The sequence below is a fragment of the Salvia hispanica genome, chromosome 1, assembly GCF_023119035.1.
Source record: "Salvia hispanica cultivar TCC Black 2014 chromosome 1, UniMelb_Shisp_WGS_1.0, whole genome shotgun sequence".
Classification (NCBI taxonomy): Eukaryota; Viridiplantae; Streptophyta; class Magnoliopsida; order Lamiales; family Lamiaceae; genus Salvia; species Salvia hispanica.
Genome location: NC_062965.1, coordinates 13,247,078 through 13,266,481, shown reverse-complemented (window position 1 = coordinate 13,266,481; position 19,404 = coordinate 13,247,078). Strand labels below are relative to the sequence as shown.

Genomic DNA, 19,404 nt, shown 5'->3' with positions numbered 1-19,404 from the left:
ATGTAGAGCCATATCTTCCTGGAGAAATCATCAATGATGCTCATGTAGTATCTCCCACTTCCAATGGACTTTTCTTGAGCAGGCCCCCATAGGTCACTATGTGCATAGTCAAGTGGTTTTGATGATGTGTGTATGGTCTTCGGGTAACTCAATTTCTTGGCCTTACCTAACACACGCTCTTCACATCTCACTAAATCATCATCATCAGCTTCATCACAGAGCACAAGGCCCCTTTTAATCAGCTCTTTCACAGTCCCAAAAGCTGGATGACCAAGCATAGAATGCCACACCCTTAGACTTTCTGTAACAAGGGCACAATTCACCTCTGAAGTGGCTTTTAACACAGTGGCAGTCATGTAGTATAAATTACCCTTTCTTCTTGCTCTCATTAACAATTTTCCTGACTTGCTAACAGTCATTACTCCAGCCTCAGACACAAACTTACACCCTTTTTCTTCAAGAGAGCCAAGTGATATCAATTTTTTTTTAATCTCTGGGATATATCTAACAGACTTGAGTAAGATGCTGCATCCACCCTCTACTTTCAATCTGATGGAGCCAACACCCTTAACCAAGCATATTTGATTAATTCCTAACATAACAGATCCAGAGATCTCTGTTAAGTCTTCAAACCAAGACAAGTTGTAGCTCATATGGAAACTGCAGCCAGAGTCCATAATCCAAGATCCATCCTCCTTCTTATCCATAACATTCAAGGCCACTGGAGCCTCATCTTCCTCAACCTCCTCGGTTGAATTCATTGCCTTGCCACCATTCTCTTGTTGCTTTCTTTTCCAGGCATAACAATCTTTCTTCAAATGCCCTGGTTTCTTGCACCAGTGGCAAGAAAGAGTTTCCTTTTGATCATTTGATACATTCTTGGAAGGCTCATTAAACTTCTTGAACAACTTCTTTCCCTTGAACTTTTTCACATTCAAGCTCTCAAACATTGAGCTACCTGACCTAGCCTCCATATTCTGCAGCTCCTTAGGCAGCCTACACCTCAAGGAATGTCACGGTTTTCTCTTGGCCATACAAGATCGCATCAGGAAGTTGGTCATAACTTGATGGGAGGGCATTCAATAACAGAATCGTCTTGTCCTCATCACCAATCGACACATCAATATTCTCCAGATCATCGACAGTTTTACACCCCCGTTCCCTCCAAGAACTTATATGAATACAATCGTTGCTTCATAATCAATCTATTTGCAAGCGATTTAGTAAGATAGAGATCTTCCAGTTTAGCCATTATACCTACAGCGGTCGTCTCTTTCGCCACTTCTCGCAGGACTTTCTCCCCAAGGCTGAGAACAATCGTGCTGAACGTATTCGCCTCATTCTCTGCGCGTAGTTGAATACTCTTTTCACTAGTATCCGCTGTCTCGGCTTCCTTTCCCTTAGTCGTCAAAGCGGAAGCCAGATCTTGTTGAGTGAGCATCGCACGGATCTTCATCTTCCACAGTGCGAAATCGTTCTTCCCCGTGAATTTCTCCGCCTCGAATCTTGATGCCATCGTCGTCGCAGATTCGTCTCCTCAAGAATTCCTTTTGTCTTTCAAACAAATCGATTTCCCACCGAACGACGCCAATTGTTAGAGATAGAGATCGATTGTGTGTTGTAATCGGAGAAGAGAGAGTGATGATTCGAGGGTTTGAGAAAGAGAATTTCTTATTGAATAGCGAGAGAAAAATGAGCTACAAGAGGATGTCTTACTACTAACCGAAAAACAACAAACTTATTTATACACATTTCAAATCTAACGGTAACTAGTGATCAACGGTCGAGATTTAATCTCTCGGATCAGAGGTTGATCCAACAGCTCCTGAAGCTCATCAGCAAGAAATGATTTCCGATTCCTTTCTCCTTTATATTTGCAGCTTAATCCATCAATATATTCATAGTTTGTAATATTCTAGACTAATTTTATAGTTCGTGGAAAATACTAAATTTTAGACGAAGTTTATGATATCCCTAATTTAATACTCCTATGTATTATTACTATCATAATGCAAAAACCAAATAAACACTACACAATTAGCTGTGCGAAACATTTATGAGCCAAAACCACATGTACAGCCTACAATTAGGTCTAAAGTTGGATTTTGTTTAGTGACAGATACTACATATTTATGAGATTAAATATCTAAAAATTAGTCATATGAAAGGATTGTGCATGAGTTGGGCAAAGGCACATGCAACTGAGTCTGAGTGTGCCGGTTCCCAGTTCCGGGTAGGACCCACTAACCATATTGCTCTGTCAGACTCATCCACCGACAAGATCCGAACCCGCCTCACATGGACTGTTCATTCTATTTCCTTTTTTTTACGATTACCCTTCTACCTTTTTTCTGAATTTTAAAAATTGGCTGAATTCTTTTTTCATCCGTTTAAATAATCCACAATTTTTTGTGAAAGCCTTTTCTTTCTTCTCTTTTATTTGATCAATTCCATCATCAATTACTGTTATTTTCTTTTTCTTTTTTACTTTGTTAGGGACAATTATGTATTAAAACTCAAGAACGGTAAATTTATTTTTGTAAAATATAATTAACTAAATTTTCATTATTACAAGTAAAATATATTTTTAAAAACAGTAAATATAATCCGCCAAGATGTACTAGGAAACAAGGATATGTATGGCTCGAGCTCACAAGTCACAACTAACACGACTTAAGAATGTGAATCAAATTAGATAATCAATAACATTTGATCTAATTCTCATAATGAAAGTCAAATCCTGTAATTTAATTATAGTTGAGAATTACTTAGGACGAATGAACAGTAATCTGTCTCTTCATTTTTTTTATAAATTACTACAACCTAGCTACTAATCTTCAGAAAACATTTTTCCATTTGACACCTTGAAACTTGAATGAGAGGATAGTACCCGGAGTTTCCGTTCTCGCCTGGACAAATTGTGGAAAAATTTCGATGACATCAGAACGTGGGCTACAGTAATGAGCCCACACAAAAGATGATCGCCTGGTTGGGGGAGTGCTTACCTCTTGTCTAGCTATTCGCTTGTTGTTTGTCTTAGTCTCGATGGCTCTTGGTTGATGTTCATAGTAGCTAGCTGCGTGGTTTATTTTGGTTAGCTTTTGGTCTCTTTTTCTTTGTCTTTGTTTTCTTTGTTGCTTTTTTTTTTTTGAGTTAATTTTGCGGTTGATGTGTCGTCAATTTGTATTTTCTTCTTTTGTTGTGAGTGGTCTTTAATTATTTTTTGCTTTGCCTCGTCACTTTTTGGTAGTTTGTGATTTTTTTTTAACTATGAAAAAAGCCAAACATTACAAAATTTAAATATCTTATAGTCCCTTGAATGAAAATAAATGGTCAAATACTAGTCGTATATACTTATGAAAGAAAAAAAAAATCTACTGACGAACCAAACAACTTCTCTACTTTGGATAAGTGAAAAGGATTTGACATGACTTTAAATCGGTCGGCTCCAAAAATATTGGAGGGGCAAGTGAAGTTACCGCTATAATTAGAGTCGTGTCAAACCATGAAATAAAAAGTGGCTCTAATTTATCTACTGAAAAAAGGGTATCTTTAAATTGAATAATGATAAGATAGAGTGTCTCCAAAATTTGAGTAGACATTATATTGATGAAGAAAGAGGGAATATTTATGATTGAAAATCAGAGGCGTCGACATGAAATAAAAGGCGTTAGGCGTGTGTTGGTGTTTTAGCGGAAAGTTGCTACTCTGCCTACTAGCATCATTAAATCAATGTCCCCTCTTTCTTACTCACACGCGCACATGTCTTCTACACCCGACCTAATCTAATTATTGTGTACTTATACGTGTGAATCTTATTACTAAGTGGTAATGTAAGATTATATTCGAGATCATATGATAGAAACAACTGCTGATTAAAATAATTGGTAATATAAAATTATTCGAAGAAAATATTCTTTGTTGTTTTGAGTCGGTTGATATCCAAGATATGTACTACTAGTATATATTACTAGGAACCATCACAAATAAATTCCCTACCTCCTAAGTTGAAACGTTTTGTTTAGGCAATAGATTTAAGAAATTTAGTAATGCATGAGATTAAAAAAATTTGATAAAGCAGATCACCATTTTATTGATTTTTGTTCTAATGATTTACTTTTCATTATCAATAGAAAAAGATACTCCCTATATTCCATTTTTCTCACTTAAATGACGCATTTTTTTAGATGTTTCATTCTAAATGATATTATATTTTTTTCTCTTGCTTTATTCTCTCTACATGTAATTCATAAAATAACATTGCATAATCTCATGCCGAGTAAAGGAATGAATTACCCTTTCTCTTAGACCCATAATTGTATTTGTGCCCTTTGATACCCAAATCTATCATTTAAAATTTTAATGTGCGCTTTTTTATAACGAGAAATGCATATATATTAAATGAAGAATAAAAAATACTATAAGTTGGAGATTAAAAAAATGAGTTACCAGAAAAGGAAAGGAAACAGAGGGGACCATGAATATAGCTGTCATGAAATTCATGTACATGTAGAATAAGCCCCACAGATACTGTCTCACCCACCTTTCCTATAAAACTTGTTCCCATTTCCCACTAATTTTATTCACAATCTTCTCTAACTATCTATTGTTTCAATCTTCAACAATCAACCCGCAATCAATCTTCAAAAAATGGAAAGATGTTCAGCAGCTTTGGAGAATGATGATCTGCATCTAAGATTAGGGCTTCCCGGAAGAGACGAATCGGAGCAGCCATCCTCTTCTCAAGTGAAGAGCAAGAAGAGATCTTCATGCGATATGGAGAGCTCTTCCAACAAAGACCAAGCTCGAGTAGTCGGGTGGCCACCAGTGAGATCTTACCGGAGAAACGCGGTGCAGGGGGAATCGGGGATGTATGTGAAGGTGAGCATGGACGGAGCTCCTTATTTGAGGAAGATAGATGTGAAGCAGTACAACAACTACTCGGATCTTGTGAGGGCGTTGGAGAGCATGTTCAAGTGTAGGATGGGAGTTTATTCGGAGAGGGAAGGGTACAAGGGGTCGGAATATAGACCGACTTATGAAGACAAAGATGGGGATTGGATGCTAGCTGGAGATGTTCCATGGGAGATGTTCATCAATTCTTGCAAGAGATTGAGGATCATGAAAGGAGAAGAAGCTGCAAATGGATGCCTCTAGACATATTTCACATTACAAATCATAGAGATGTAGCTATTTGTTCTCTTTTACTTCCCAACTATACAATTATATCATGTACAATGATCATACTATAAACAACAATTCACAGGAAATTCTAATTTCTACCTCTTTTCTTTATCATATATTTTTAGGAAATGGTGGAAACTGGACAAGAATTTCATCAAGGCAAGTACCATAACACGGATTCTTAATAAAATAGACTAAAGCTTGAACAATACATACCATAGCAGTATTGTACAAAATGAGGGTGGTAGCTGAACGATGTAACATATAGATATGGTCAATAGCTAAAAGGAGCCGAGACTATCAGCATTCATAAAACTCACATTCATGCTAGAACTTTGCTCGTTGAATGATTCCATCTTTGAGTCGAGTACAGAAAGTTGTGATTTAACCCATGGCGGGTTGTACCTGCCTTCCACCCACAATGCTTCACCAGTATCTTTGTGCTTGAAATCCGGATAGTTTGGGCTTCTCTGTTCAAGATAAAAAGAATCTGAGTAAACTAAACTAGCCTACATCACAAATAGATAACATGATTGCAGTAACAGATCATTCATAAGTGTTATATGCATGCTACACTTTGCAGAATACGTTGTTTGTGTATGAAGGTATATCATTCTGGAGATAAATGCGACATTCAGTTCAAAAGTCAGGTGTTACTTCTTGTAGGAAGAAACTTGCTCAATTAGATTCATCTTTTTAGGAGGAAGGTGAATCATACTGGGGGATTAATGTGCGCGATACCTAAGTGCAATATTAGGATTGTATATAAATAAAATGGTATCGCACGCACAGCCATTTCAGGCATTATGTAGAAAGTCTACCTTGTTCTTCCTATTATCCCACCATTCCATTGGATTAGCAAAGTAGGCTTGCCAGAGTTCTTCTGTGGTACCAGTAGAATTTGCAGAAAACGCGCTTTGGCTCTTGCCTGCAGATTAATCAAAACAAAATCCAAACTTCAACTAAATGCAAACAAATCATAAACCTTGAATTGTGTGTAATTACCAGGTGTAGCAGAATTAGAATCCTCATTGTACAATGGAACAGGTGATGGGCTCCTCTCAATGAAGTTTAGTTGCTGAACAACTACCTGGAAAAGATATTGGTAAATGCAAATAAGCTTTTCTCGACAATTAAATCTTGGTCTACTTGGAAACAGGCAAGAAACCTTATAGTAGACTTGCTGCTTCCCGTCATCGCTTTCAACAGTGTCTGAAACTAGGCGACCAGAAACATGTATTTGTTGACCTTTTTCCACATGCTGAGAAGCAATATGAGCCAAGTCATCCCAGAAAGTCAAGCTAATCCTGAGAATTATCAATAAAAATCAAAATTTTACATCTTTCGGCAATCATCACATGGATAAATGTTTAACACAGCAAAGGGCATAAATATTGTCCAAGCACATGAAATTACATAGTATCAACCAGGAAACCAATTTACCCTTTGTAAATGAAGATAATTGTGTTCTAACTAAACTAGGATAAAAAGATATGGCTGGCAATTTCAAAATTGTGAGCACACTATTCATCAATGGCCCAAATCCTAATCACCACAAGAGCTCCTCTAAGGACTATTATCTATTGGGTTTTGATGTTTCATTGCAGCTAGAACAGAGATATTTAACGGCATCATATTGATTGTCAGTCTGAACAAGTGAAGGGAATCAACCTTCAAAATGACCTTTCTATAGGCTAGTTTAACTTTTTTCTCAGAAAGGAATGGACTAACTCATCTTAGGATTTCTGTTTCATGGACTTAGGTCTGTGAGACTGTCACAAAAGTTTTTGAGAAAGAGGTTCATAATTGAGGAAAATTGATCTCCTCTCTCTATTGATACAATGTATTCATAACACCGACACTGAAACTTCTAATGGAAGGTAGGAAGTTTAACTACCCTGCCAAATTTCTCATAACAGTCATAAGCAGGTCTACCACAGCAAGCAAGATTCAAAACGGAGCCGGTGCAACTGTGTAAGTGAAGTGGCTGGATATTAATAGCTGGTTAGTGGTTAAAAAGATTCGGATAATCAAGGGCACATAAGTGTATAACTTCTTACTCCCTCTACAATGTGGTATGCAGAAAGTCCCAGTGATACTGATATCTATGTAATATGCTGAAAGCGCGATGACACACCTATTAGAGTCCATTCAAAATTCACAAGAATGGTATTCCCCACCTCCATGTAATGTATTTGGTAGGACTTAGGAGTATCAACTATCAAGCCAACTGCCAACTTCAACCTAAATATATAGCTGGTCACACTGCTCACGCATATCCAATTGACACCTAGAGCTGTCGGTGCACCGGCTGACCACAACATCTCCAATCATTTACTAATTTTCTATAGCTTAATCTACTTCAGAAAACCAAAGACACCATTTCCATCAGCCTTTGATACACATTTTTTCGCAGCACTTTCCAAAATTTATTATCCAATTCCATCAAACGCAGCTGGTAATCCAATTCTACCAAATGCAGCTCTCAAATCCGAACCAATTGAAGGAAGACTCAGTAAACTTATGCATAAATTTCCAATTGAAACAGAAAAATAAAGGTATTCAATACAATGAAGAAGCAGAAGTGAAGTTTTACCAAGTGGTGTCGGTTTGCGATTTCTTAACGGCAAGGCGGGTCCACGCCACAGCCTTTCCGGAAGCAAGGTGTTTGATTTGAACCGGAGCCCCAACGACGCCGATAAGCTGCACCGAATTGCAGAGCTCCTTCTTCCACTGAATCTCCGGCGGCCTCGGATACTGAGGCCCCGGCGCCGCATAACGTTCGTACTCATAGAGCCCACTGTTACTGCTGGCGGCGCCGTAATCGTAGGAACATTTAATTAGTGGAGCGGGAGCCAATTTTCGCGCGGCGTTGGGGTTTAGGAAGCGAGAAGAGAAAGAGGAAATTCGAATTGGGTCCCGGTGGAGAAGAAGAGTGTTAATGTTTGGTATCAGAGTTTGCTTTAACGCCATGGCACCACTATTTTAGTTTTAGGGTTCTGTGGAGGAATTAGTTTGGGAAGAAAGACAAGTGTTATTCTTTAGGATTAAAGACTTTATTTATTACCTTATCCATAAATAAGGATATTTGGGTTTTTTTAGTTTTGTTTTTCATTTTTCATTTTTCATTTTTCATTTTTCATTTTTCAAATTTCATTTTGTTCTTCCTCTACAAGAGGGATCATTCATTTCCATCTTCTACCATAAGTCATAACCTTGGCTACATGTGCCATCATTCCACCACTTCTCCTAGGTTGCCTCGCCATGTCTCTAGAATTGCATCATTCCTTCCAAAGTAGTATACTAATAAGATAGGAAGAAATCACATTATCCACAATACTTATACGAGAGTGTGACCTCTATTGATGGTTTGGGATTCATTATTAGAATGTGTTATGTTAAAATCATAGGAGGTTACATGAAAAGGGAAGTTAGGACCATGACATGCTTAATTAAAAGCATTTGGTATCACAAGCATCACTTCATCACTCGTTTATTGCACGTTATGTTTATACCATGCATTTGCAGGAAGTAGTTGATTTCAAATGCATTATCCTGTGAAAATTATTTGGTGTTAAAAGCATCACTTTGTAACTCAGAAAATAATTAGTGTCACATGCATTATCCTGTAAAAATTATTTAGGCTTAAAAAACATCATTTTTTCACTCAATTGTTGAATGCATTTGTTCAAAGTAACTAATCACATGCATTTTTTTTATAAAAGCATTTGATGTCACAAAACTACTCTATCACTCCTTTATTGCAAACATATCTCCATATGTAAGCTTCCATATGATCTTTCTAAATACTGCAAATAAAGTTTGTCCATCACAAACATCACATAATCTCTCTAATTACTGAGACTATAAGTTGCTAGTAGTTGGTTCCTTTTTATATCAAAATTAGATTGCATATTTTTGCACATTATTACATGTTGAACAATCAATTATTTATCCAAAAGGTCGGATGGTTTGATTTCTATTCAACAAATAAATAAAGAAGTCAAAATTGCATCTTTCAGCATCCTTTAAGATGCGAGTTCAATCATATGAATCATTGCCATAAAATCACAACAATTGTAGCAGTGGAATCACAATAAAAACACTAGATTTTTTACAACTAAGGTGTAACAAATTCATCACAACAAAACGACATATAATAGTAGTTGTTAAAAACTAGTCCGCAACAAAAGATACGGTGTTTGAATCAAAACAAAAAAGGTAACCTTTACTTGCTGTGGAAAGTCAAACAAATCCACCATGGAAAATCACAACTTATTGCACTCTGAAAGTAATCCAATCGCAGCATAAGCACGAATTATCTTTGGATTACAAATTGTCAACAGGAATTCGTAGACTAAACTTTTGGCAAATAAACCAAATCGACACAAATATTTGGTAGGTACAATAAATATCTTCGAACATAAATATTTTCAAAGAAGTTCAACGCCTGTCAGAGGCGACGGATTCACTGGAGAATAGGTACTTCACTCTTGACAGAACGGAGTCGTGTGCTGGATCATACGGGTGATCCTTAGATGGGATCTCCAAGATGGCTGGGATTGGTTTGTTATAGCTGTCCACTAGAAACCGTATCATATTTGCTACCTGAAATGACAAAGCAATAGATGCAATCAAGTGCAAGCTTTTCAGACAGATTGTAAATCTCTTCTACTATAAGCAATATCATGATTGGTCCCTCCTCCAGAATAAACAAGACTGCACCAACTGCCACTGAGATTATATGAATGCATTATTTAGTAATGAGTATGCAAAGAAATCATCAGCTTACATATTGACTGATCAAAACTATTGCAATGTCTTCTCTTGCTGTGAAATCTTTGAAGGCATCTTCAATCTGTTTCACAGTAGTTTCTACACCAAAAAGCGATGATCTTCAATAAGAATCCTAAATGGTATTAACAACTTCACAGAAAAGAAATGCAAAGGCAATCTTTCTAAGCATGAACACACTCACAGAACAGACATCATACTGGGTCATTTACAATCTTCATTATAAGAAGAGAATTATAACCAATTTATTCTGATCTCAGAAGGAAAGCTTCCCCCATTAATCAACCCCATATATTTATCCATATCACAGGGATTAGCCATGTGAAGATGATTCTTATAAAAGATTTTTAATATGATTCCCAACTCAAGCACATTTCTGGCTTCCAGTTACACACTAATTTAAACAGATTTTCCACAGTAAGAAAGTCCCTCCAAAATCCAAAGCACTAAATATCTTATACAAGTTCCAACAAAAAGAAACCTATGCTTCAGAACACTCGAATGGTGTCCACATTGATACTCAAAAAAGGTCAACATATATAAAAAAACTACTATTTGCATAATAACAAGAAATCTGTAAAAAGATCTGTAAGGCAGAATAAGAACAAATTCAGTCAACAAAAATGCTTATTTCGTACAGCGTATTAACAAACACCATATCCATACAGCAATGGAAACGGTATATCAAAATACCAGAAGATATAATTCATCATAAACAACATTTATCATCGAAAAGGCACATTACTGAAGATTCAACTCTTTTGTAATTTAGCATTATGTAGAGTGTTTTGTACATCATCTTCTTTCCAAAAATTTAAGGTTTTATTTACACATTTTGTTGCAATTATACAAACATAAATATGATAGACTAAAAAAGTATGACTTGGCATTGAGTTATTGCAGTCATTATATCCTAATTAAAATAACAAGTAGTAGTATAAGTAAACACAGGCAGTAAACATACTTGAGTCAACTATGAGGTAATTTGTCTTCCTCCTCAAATCAACATTACCAACTCCAGCCAACAAAAATCCAGTAATTGTGTCCTACATTAATAAGGGTATCATCTGTCAATATACTTGGATAAAAGAAATAGCAGTAATTGTAACAGACTTGGTTACATAAATTCCTCCATCAGGTTTTCTTACATTAGAAATATAGAAAAACAAACAGTAAAGGGACAGAATCCCAGTAAAACACAAAAAGCATTTCATCTAAAAGCATAGGTGACTGCTGCCTAAGCCTAATAACAGTAATACCTAATATTATCTTTTAGGAGTGACATGCAACTATTGTTCTGCTTCAAGCAGGGGCTGAGCCAGCTTTTGGCTAGGTGGAGCAAATGCCCCCTCACCCTTCTATATTTTTTATACAACTAATTTCTAAATATAGCACAAGTTATTCACTAAATGCCCCTGTTAAATTCTCAAAATTACCCTATATATTTTTGCCCTCTCCAGTATGATTTTCTGGCTACTCCCCTGGCTTCAAGCATGCTGCATGCATACACTATAGGACCCATTGACAGCATATGCACCATTAAGCTCGAGTCAGTAAATAAAATTCAAAACTAATGGAGCAGTTTGATGCTATAAACGAATGCAAATTTAACTAACATGAACATGAGTAAGTTGAAGCTCTGGTCTTACAAATTTACTTAAGTAAGATGGTATGCTAATGGAAATTCTTTAGAAGGTTGGATTCCATCTCTTATACTTAGAATTTGCTAAACTAACGCAAATCGAAATTCATGAAACAATTTTAGATAATTTAAAAAATAAATCGAACAGATCAATAAAATAACAAATAATCGATACCTCGTCGGCGATCATAGCTATGAGCGCCGAACTATTGGTGCGGATCTGAGGTTTGTTCGCCATTGCTATTGAATCTCTACAATGAACCAAAAACCTGATTCGAAGCAGTAAAACGGTCAGAAATCAATCAAAACGAGAATTTAATCCGGTTTCGTCGAATGTTTAAACCAGTAAATCGAAAAACAGAAATACGAGACGAATCGAATGTTAGGAAAATACCTCCGTGTAGATCGTGAAAGAGAGATTCGATAAGATTTTGAGAACGCAGTTGATCAGCAATAATCGATGTGTATGTGGGAATAAGAAAATTAAAAAATAAGAAAATATTTTATTTTAGGAATTACCCCTAAGAAAATACTGTATTGCAAATCTGACACTCATGACTCATCACATCACGAGGTCTTCAATTAATTGAATATTATTCGATTAATCCATCACCGAATAGGAAAGAAATTAAGGACAAATACGTTTAGTATGTAATTAAACTAAGGGGGACTTCCACAAAGAAAATCATTATTATATGATTAAATCCACTTTTTATAATTGTCGAATTTTAGCTTGGGAAATTACGCAATGCATGTTACACTAATCTGGTAAAAAATAGTACTCCCTACTTTTAGGTACAACAATTATTTTTCCTTTCAGAAAACTTTTTTTTTTGAAAAAAAAACATGTGCAATAACAAAATATATTCGGAAAAAATAATTGAAATGATGACAAATTTATAAAATAAATACTAGTAGTATGAAAGAAATTCCTTACCCGCATTTCTAAACCAGTGTTGAATCGTTGATAGTATTTGATACTCTCTCTGTCTCATGCTACTTGCACATTTTATTTTCGGATGGTCCCAAACTATTTGCACTATTTCTATTTTAGATAAATATTATGGTATTTAATTAAGATATTAGAGTACGTTCATATTTTCTATTATACTTAAAATTTTAATTTTAATTACACTAATTACTCATGTTCAAATTTACGCTGTCAAAGTGAAACATGCGAGTAGCATGAGACGGAGGGAGTAGTTTATTTCCACATACATTTCTGAAGTCCCCTACAGGGTGACATGAAAGGTAAACTGTTTTAATGCGTAAATGAACTCAGAAATTTAAATTAATTTAACACAAAAGTAATTCAATACATTAGCCAGAGTTATACTACTAATGTTGTCATCATACACAAGAGAGATAAGAGAGAAGCAGAATGCATATCATATCACAGACTTGCTTCAGACTACTACTCATCATAAAGTTGCCCTCAATAAATCGGAATAAGTTATACTAGGAATGATCATACAGTTGGCTGCAAAAATATCAATCCTCCTCCTGGCTCCAGATCTTCACTGTTTTGTCGTTTCCCAGAGAGCCCGATGCTATCGTGTTTTCAGTTGGGTGGCATGATACCGATATTACTGCATCTGTATGACCTTCCAGCTTCTGAACAATCTTCCGAGACTGGAGCTCCCACAAGTACAGCATATTATCCTCAGATCCACTCACTATGTATTTCCCATTTGTTATAGAGAATGTTGAAGAGACGCAAAACTTCGAGTTGACATGGCCCGTGTAAGTTTTTAAAAATTTCCCAGTAGAAAAATTCCAGAGCCGCTGTGGAAGTCATTCAAGATTGAACATGAGGCCAGCAGAAGAATGTGAATAAAGGCATAAGCAGAAATAAAACAGAGTGCAACACACTAGTTCACAAATTTGTTATGATGGAAATTAAATACTGAAAAGTGTCATGTTTCCACAAACAAAAGTGTATTCGTTTTCCCCTAACTGTATAGCAATGTATTTCCAACAGACTGAGCCTAAAGACATAGTATTTGTGATGCATTATTGTATCTAATAACCCTTTCGACCCGAAACAACTCAAACAAGCATCTGATATCCAACAATAATGTGAAAACTGAGGAAATGAAGGGTTGTCGACCTGATTGTTTGAATTAAGGATTTCCTATTAACCAATACACCAAAATGGGGGCGAGAGTAATAACAAATCTATATCTAAATGCCTGTGCAACTGTGTATATACAAAAAATGAAGTAGCTAAGGAATGGTGCATATGAGATATTGCGCCATGGATTCAGAGGAACATGTAAGAAGGCACTAATATCAATCGGATGATTATCAATTCATCGGAACACAGTAATCAAACAACAAGCAAATTTGGGATACAAGAATCTAATAAGCTTGGTAATGATGTAATCTATTCATTTAATGAGAATGTCTCGGTACTCGTAAGCAAAAAAAAACACAAATGAGAATGGTTGGTTCAGAATTCATCTACTATTATAATGACCTCATCAACATCACTTTCTGAAACTTTTCTGAAGTAAAATACGAACAAATGACAGGGAAATTTAGTAATGCAGAAAAGCAACTTCATAAGGCCCCTCCCCTGAGAAGCCATAGGAGTCGGTCACACTCCACAAATCCATAATAACAGTGTCGATTTGAGGAGTTCATATAAAATGTTCTCACTGAATTCCCATTGAGTGTTTTTTGACAAGGTACTCATGGAGTTCATGAGTACTTTGCAAGTTTGATAGAACTGACTTGTTGATTGAAATTATACTATGGCTGATGGATTCCTAAACGAGAAGGGTTGTAAAAGAGAAATGGCTGTGAGAATAATGATAATTAACATTCAACCTTACAGCATTCATCTGCTATTTGGAAAATACTTGCAGCATATATTTTCATCAAGTATCTAAAACCAATCATATTTATTTTTTGGGAAATAAAGGTATGGTAGGAAACAACCTCTTTGTGGTTTGGATGACTGTTTAAACTGGACCTTAGCACTAAACAACGATGAGATCCTGCGAGTTGATTCAATTAAAAGCTATATCAAGCTACCCAGTGCCAATGAATTAAGGTTACCATACACAAAGTTTGGGTGATCAATTTCAAAAACTTGCTTATAAAGCTGATCTACAGTGAATTTGTAACCTCATCATCACATGTTCTTCTTTCATGCATGTTACCTAAAATAATTAAAACACTAGCACACACAAATTCATGAGAACAAGAATTCATGAGAACAAAGAAGCTCCTGCATAAGCTCATATGACTGGTTTACTTAACAACTAAAAGGTGTGTAACATATGACATATCAGTCAATTCTAGAGTGTAAATAACATAGTGCTAAAGAACTTGGAAACAGAAGAGTCAATAAGTCCATTAATTGTCTCTAATGATGGAAGCTTCAGTACAGAATTTTATTATAATACTTATATTTTAATTTTCAACACAAACTGTGTGTTCTACATTTGAACTGTGTTTTGGAGGTTCAATCTTCTAATTTTAAGCAGAGCAAATGTCACCACGCATGAAGAAATTTGTATCATATCTTCATCAAGTGTAAGGTCAGCATACACGTTACTAATATTAAATCATCACAAACATATAAAAATGTTCTCAGCATTTCTCCCTCTTGTATCTTTGTCTACAGATGGGGTGAGCATGTAAAGTGTTTGGAGAGTGTGAAAGGGGTGGAAGATGGCAGTAATGCCCATTATCCTCCATAAGAAACATGCTTTGATGTTAATGGCCATCATCAAAGTTACTTGTATGGTGATACCTAGAATTCCTCAAGGGAGTTACTTGTATCTTGAAGGAAACATATTCATTTCATAGTAGCATTTCATAAGATAGTTCACCGAACTTGTAAATAAACACCTATTGGGTCCCAAAAAACATAATGCTAAACTTCATGGCAACTAATTACTGATTAGGAAAATACAGCCTTGCACATTGGCACAGGCTTGAGGGTTTATTTTTATCTAAAAATACTTAAAAGGTTAACTTAAATCTTGGAGCATATGTAAAAAATATGCTTGATGTCTAGACCCTTTTCTCCTTAGTAAGAATATGAACAATTCTAAAAGTACACGCAGCATGCCTCCCACAAGTTCAGCGTAATGCTTAAGTTGGCAATGAAATGCTAGTTTCATCCTAACCAATTGTGCTAAATCTCTAAAAGAAATTAGTCTGTAGACTCTGTACCCAACTAACAATGTTAGCAAGACTACATAAACAGGTAATGATTTAGGGGGAAAATACGAAAATTGGTTTTACCCTGATTACAGAACCAAATAAAAATTTTCAAAATACTACATCACATTGAGAAATCATTTCTTACCGGTCCAACTTGAGCAAAACTAACAAGAAATTCCCTCATTGCAATTCACATCCTACTCTAGAAGATACAAAGTCTCAAGCAAACAAGAACACACAACACTTACAAGTTACAAGCCCTCGAGATAAAGTTACAAGCTTGTTGGATTAACGCAAAATTAATTAAGCCATGTAAAACTGCATGTACAAGGAGAAAAAGAGAAAACTAACCAGTGTATTATCAAGAGTTCCAACAAGAATAAACTTGCCATTGGGAGAGAATTTGGCAAAGCTAACAGGAGGATGTTCATCATCGATCAAAGTCTTGATACAGTGGCCGGTGGAAGCATCCCAAATCCTACAAAGGCCATCGTAGCTGCTGGAAACAATCATGGATCCGTCCAAATTGAAATTGACGGAGGTGACAGGGTCGGAGTGGGCGGGGAGCACCTTGAGGCATTTCCCGGACTTGACATCCCAAATGCGGACGGTCTCGTCGAAGGATCCGGAGGCGAGCATGTTGGATTGAGGGTTGAAAGTGAGGCAGAAGACGTAATTGGTGTGGCCGGAGAGGGTTTTGACGAGGGAGCCGGTGGAGACGTCCCAGAGGCGGACGGTGCGGTCGTCGGAGGCGGTGGCGAGGAAGCGGCCGTCGGAGGAGAAGGCGAGGTCGGAGATGCCGGCTTCGTGGCCGTGGAACTCGTTGTGGGGAGTTTCGGGGGAGGAGAGAGCGTAGGTGCGGGCGGTCTTGTCGGCGGAGCAGGAGGCGAGGAAGCGGCCGTCGTCGGAGAATTTGACGGAGGAGATGGCGCGTTTGTGGCCGGAGAGAGTGTGCTTGAGGCGGTAGGGTTTGTAGGAGTCCGTGGAATCCGTCGTTGAAGCCATTGTTGTTTCTGTCTAAATCCTCTTTACCAATTCAGGGGTTTTAATGCTGGGTTTTCCTCTTCCTTTTCGAATAAAAACTCACACCATTAATTTAAAATTTTGAAATAACAGCCTATTTAAATTATGAATTTTAATCAAATTCTACTTATTCCCAATTTATTCAATTCCTGAACAGATCAACATTTTCTTGTGATGTTAAAAAGGCATTGTTTCAATAAAATTAATAAATAAATAAGATTAAAAATAGTAGTACTAAGTATTTTGAGCATCAGCAGTGGGACGGATGTCCCGGCGGGCATCCCGTCGGACTTCCCAAAAACACCTTCTGCCACGTCATAAGGACCTCCCACTACACTGCCACGTCATAAGGACATCTCACTGCATAGTGGCGGACATCCCGACGGACTTCCACAATAATAAAAATTCACAAATTCACCAAATTATTCAATTTACGAAATTAAAACAATTTACGGAATTCAAATTCAGACACGATTACGGAGAAAATGCAACCACTTTATTTAAAAAATAAACATACATAATTATTTTTTAAAAAATACATAGTTCACCAACAAAAAAAAACAACCCCAAGCTTCGACAAATGCAGCCCCCGCGCCACCACTGGGCAGGGGTGGCATCCCCAAATCGCGCCTCAGATTGTCGATGGCGTCCTTCAACATCATCTTGTACAAGGGATCAGTCGCTGCATGCCTTTTGTCCATGGTTTCGAGCATGCTCTGCGTTATCTGCAGGCGGGCGAGATGGTTGAGCTCGGGAGTGACCACGCAAGGAGCTTCCGATTGGACCTCGTGGGACCTTTTGGCGCTTCCCCTAGCCATCCGCATCGCGGCCTTTTACCCAATCGGGCGACGGCGGCGGGAAGACGATTGAGGGGTCGGGATCTCTGCCGGAAGCGTTGGTCTTCGTTCGCTTCGGCCAGCTAGCTTCAACACCCGCTCTAAACTTGGCGTAAGTCTGCACCACAAGAAAGACCTCCCAATATTTGAACTCTTTGAAACCCAATTCACTGTGGGGAAACTGCTGGTGAGATTGAAGCTTCACATCATCGGCGGACATGCCGCTGGTAGCCGTGCGGAGGTTGTTTTGGTAGATGCCGGCAAATCGGCTGAGCTGCCTTCTCAGCCGCTCCCACTGTTTCCGGCATTGCTTTCCATCGTAAGGCTTCCCGTCTGACAGTTTGAATTCGAGGTAGCTTTGGCTAATGCGCCACCACATTTTTTCGATATGTTGGTTAGCCCCGACATAGGGATCCTCGACTACACTGACTCAGGCCTTCACCAGCGCGACTGACGAGCTTCTTTTTGGTGTGTCTAGAAGCTAATGATGGTTAGTGAAAGCGTGTTCTTAAAAACACTGAAGAAAACCCTCGGTCCAAGAAATCCGCTAGACACTGGGTCTAGGAACTCAGAGAACCTTAAGCTACCTGTCGTCGGACACACAATCACTTCCTTAACTTCCTCTTCAAAAACCCTCAACCCGTTTAGCTAAAAAAACTAGTACGTGGAAGTAGGGATCGATTCCACAGAGATGAATGCGCAAGTAAACATGTTCAAAGACTTGGGGACTATTTTTGTGTTGGCTGCTGCCACGCAATTTTAGGGTTGAGTTTTTTTATTTTATTTTATACTAGACTTGGTAATTGAAATATGCTACTCTAACAACTAGATCTAGGCAGAAACTTAAAAACATGCATATAAACCGGATTAAGCGAGACAATTACTCAATCGAAAGAACTATTTCCAAAAGTAACCTAGGCCTGGGAAAACAACTGAAGATAGGGACCATTTTCTGAAAAGGTAGAGTACAGTTAAAAAGCTGCAAAATAACTAACTAAAGGACTAACTAACAGCGACATCATCTTCTCCAACATTTGGCATGAAACAACCAGTAAAAACAGAGCGAAAACGTAAATCAAAACGAAGCAGACGGAATTAAAAGCAACAAAACCGAAGAACAGTTAAAACTAAGGCAGATCTACGGCTACTAGACGAAGCAAAGTAAAAACGAAAGCAGAAAATCAAAGATCTATGCACAACTCAGTTCCCCTGTTCAGATCCACACTTCGGATGCTAAATCCACTCCGGATCCAAGCATCCGAGACAAACTCCGATCAAAATCATCTCCATAACTGCCGATTCACCACAGATTAACAACAACAACCACAGATCAACTCAGATTTCCCAGATCAAGTACACAAAACATCCAAAGCAGAGAATAACAATCAACCTCCGAAACAAAACCTCAAAACATAGAATCAACGTAAATCAACACAAAATCAACACCATCGTGACGTAAAATAAACTTCATAGATAAACGATAAGTAGCAAACGAGCAATCGACTTCGAAAACGGTGAAGTTCGACGGAAATCAAAACGCAAAAGCTGAAAAGTAAACAATTGTATCTTCGCCCTCCTTGAGGACGGTGTTGCAACAGAATTTTCCGAAGATGAACCTCTAAACTACCCCAAAATCCCCATTTTTCCCAAGTGTGTGAGTGTGTGTGTGAGCTGAGAGCTAAATCATGTATATCTTGTGTGTTGCATGCTCCTCTTTATATAGGCGTGGAAGTGGGTCCAGCAGGG

At 37.5% G+C, this 19,404-nt stretch overlaps 4 protein-coding genes across 4 annotated transcripts; 1 reads left to right on the top strand and 3 right to left on the bottom strand.

Annotated features, from left to right (window-relative positions):
• Window positions 1-4,595: 4,595 nt before the first annotated feature.
• LOC125201526 (auxin-induced protein 22D-like) lies at window positions 4,596-5,259 on the top strand. The gene has a single exon (XM_048099680.1). The coding sequence runs from the start codon at window positions 4,651-4,653 to the stop codon at window positions 5,155-5,157; it is 507 nt and encodes a 168-aa protein (XP_047955637.1). The 5' UTR covers window positions 4,596-4,650; the 3' UTR covers window positions 5,158-5,259.
• Window positions 5,260-5,346: 87 nt separating this feature from the next.
• Window positions 5,347-8,229, bottom strand: LOC125201525 (protein OSB2, chloroplastic-like). Its single transcript, XM_048099679.1, has 5 exons — window positions 7,781-8,229; window positions 6,353-6,491; window positions 6,190-6,274; window positions 6,006-6,112; window positions 5,347-5,654 (listed from the first exon to the last, which is right to left on the bottom strand). The coding sequence occupies exons 1-5, from the start codon at window positions 8,155-8,157 to the stop codon at window positions 5,466-5,468; spliced, it is 897 nt and encodes a 298-aa protein (XP_047955636.1). The 5' UTR covers window positions 8,158-8,229; the 3' UTR covers window positions 5,347-5,465.
• A 1,216-nt stretch (window positions 8,230-9,445) lies between these two features.
• On the bottom strand, window positions 9,446-12,165 carry LOC125201527 (V-type proton ATPase subunit F). Its single transcript, XM_048099681.1, has 5 exons — window positions 12,015-12,165; window positions 11,796-11,889; window positions 10,943-11,024; window positions 9,977-10,059; window positions 9,446-9,792 (listed from the first exon to the last, which is right to left on the bottom strand). The coding sequence occupies exons 2-5, from the start codon at window positions 11,856-11,858 to the stop codon at window positions 9,628-9,630; spliced, it is 393 nt and encodes a 130-aa protein (XP_047955638.1). The 5' UTR covers window positions 11,859-11,889; window positions 12,015-12,165; the 3' UTR covers window positions 9,446-9,627.
• A 728-nt stretch (window positions 12,166-12,893) lies between these two features.
• LOC125201524 (COMPASS-like H3K4 histone methylase component WDR5A) lies at window positions 12,894-16,844 on the bottom strand. The gene is made up of 2 exons (XM_048099678.1): window positions 16,151-16,844; window positions 12,894-13,405 (listed from the first exon to the last, which is right to left on the bottom strand). The coding sequence occupies exons 1-2, from the start codon at window positions 16,802-16,804 to the stop codon at window positions 13,112-13,114; spliced, it is 948 nt and encodes a 315-aa protein (XP_047955635.1). The 5' UTR covers window positions 16,805-16,844; the 3' UTR covers window positions 12,894-13,111.
• Window positions 16,845-19,404: the final 2,560 nt, after the last annotated feature.

Bases quoted from the DNA above. Each gene is read 5' to 3' on its own strand.
- LOC125201525 (XM_048099679.1), bottom strand. From the start codon at position 8,157: ATGGCGTTAAAGCAAACTCTGATACCAAACATTAACACTCTTCTTCTC. The intron at 6,492-7,780 runs GTAAAACTTCAC...GATAATTCTCAG, and splicing joins TCGCAAACCGACACCACTTG to GATTAGCTTGACTTTCTGGG. The intron at 6,113-6,189 runs GTAATTACACAC...ATTAATCTGCAG, and splicing joins TTCTAATTCTGCTACACCTG to GCAAGAGCCAAAGCGCGTTT.
- LOC125201526 (XM_048099680.1), top strand. From the start codon at position 4,651: ATGGAAAGATGTTCAGCAGCTTTGGAGAATGATGATCTGCATCTAAGA.
- LOC125201527 (XM_048099681.1), bottom strand. From the start codon at position 11,858: ATGGCGAACAAACCTCAGATCCGCACCAATAGTTCGGCGCTCATAGCT. The intron at 11,025-11,795 runs GTATCGATTATT...TTATTAATGTAG, and splicing joins TAGCTATGATCGCCGACGAG to GACACAATTACTGGATTTTT. The intron at 10,060-10,942 runs GTATGTTTACTG...TTTTTGGTGTAG, and splicing joins TTACCTCATAGTTGACTCAA to AAACTACTGTGAAACAGATT.
- LOC125201524 (XM_048099678.1), bottom strand. From the start codon at position 16,804: ATGGCTTCAACGACGGATTCCACGGACTCCTACAAACCCTACCGCCTC. The intron at 13,406-16,150 runs GTTAGTTTTCTC...TGACTTCCACAG, and splicing joins GAACTCTTGATAATACACTG to CGGCTCTGGAATTTTTCTAC.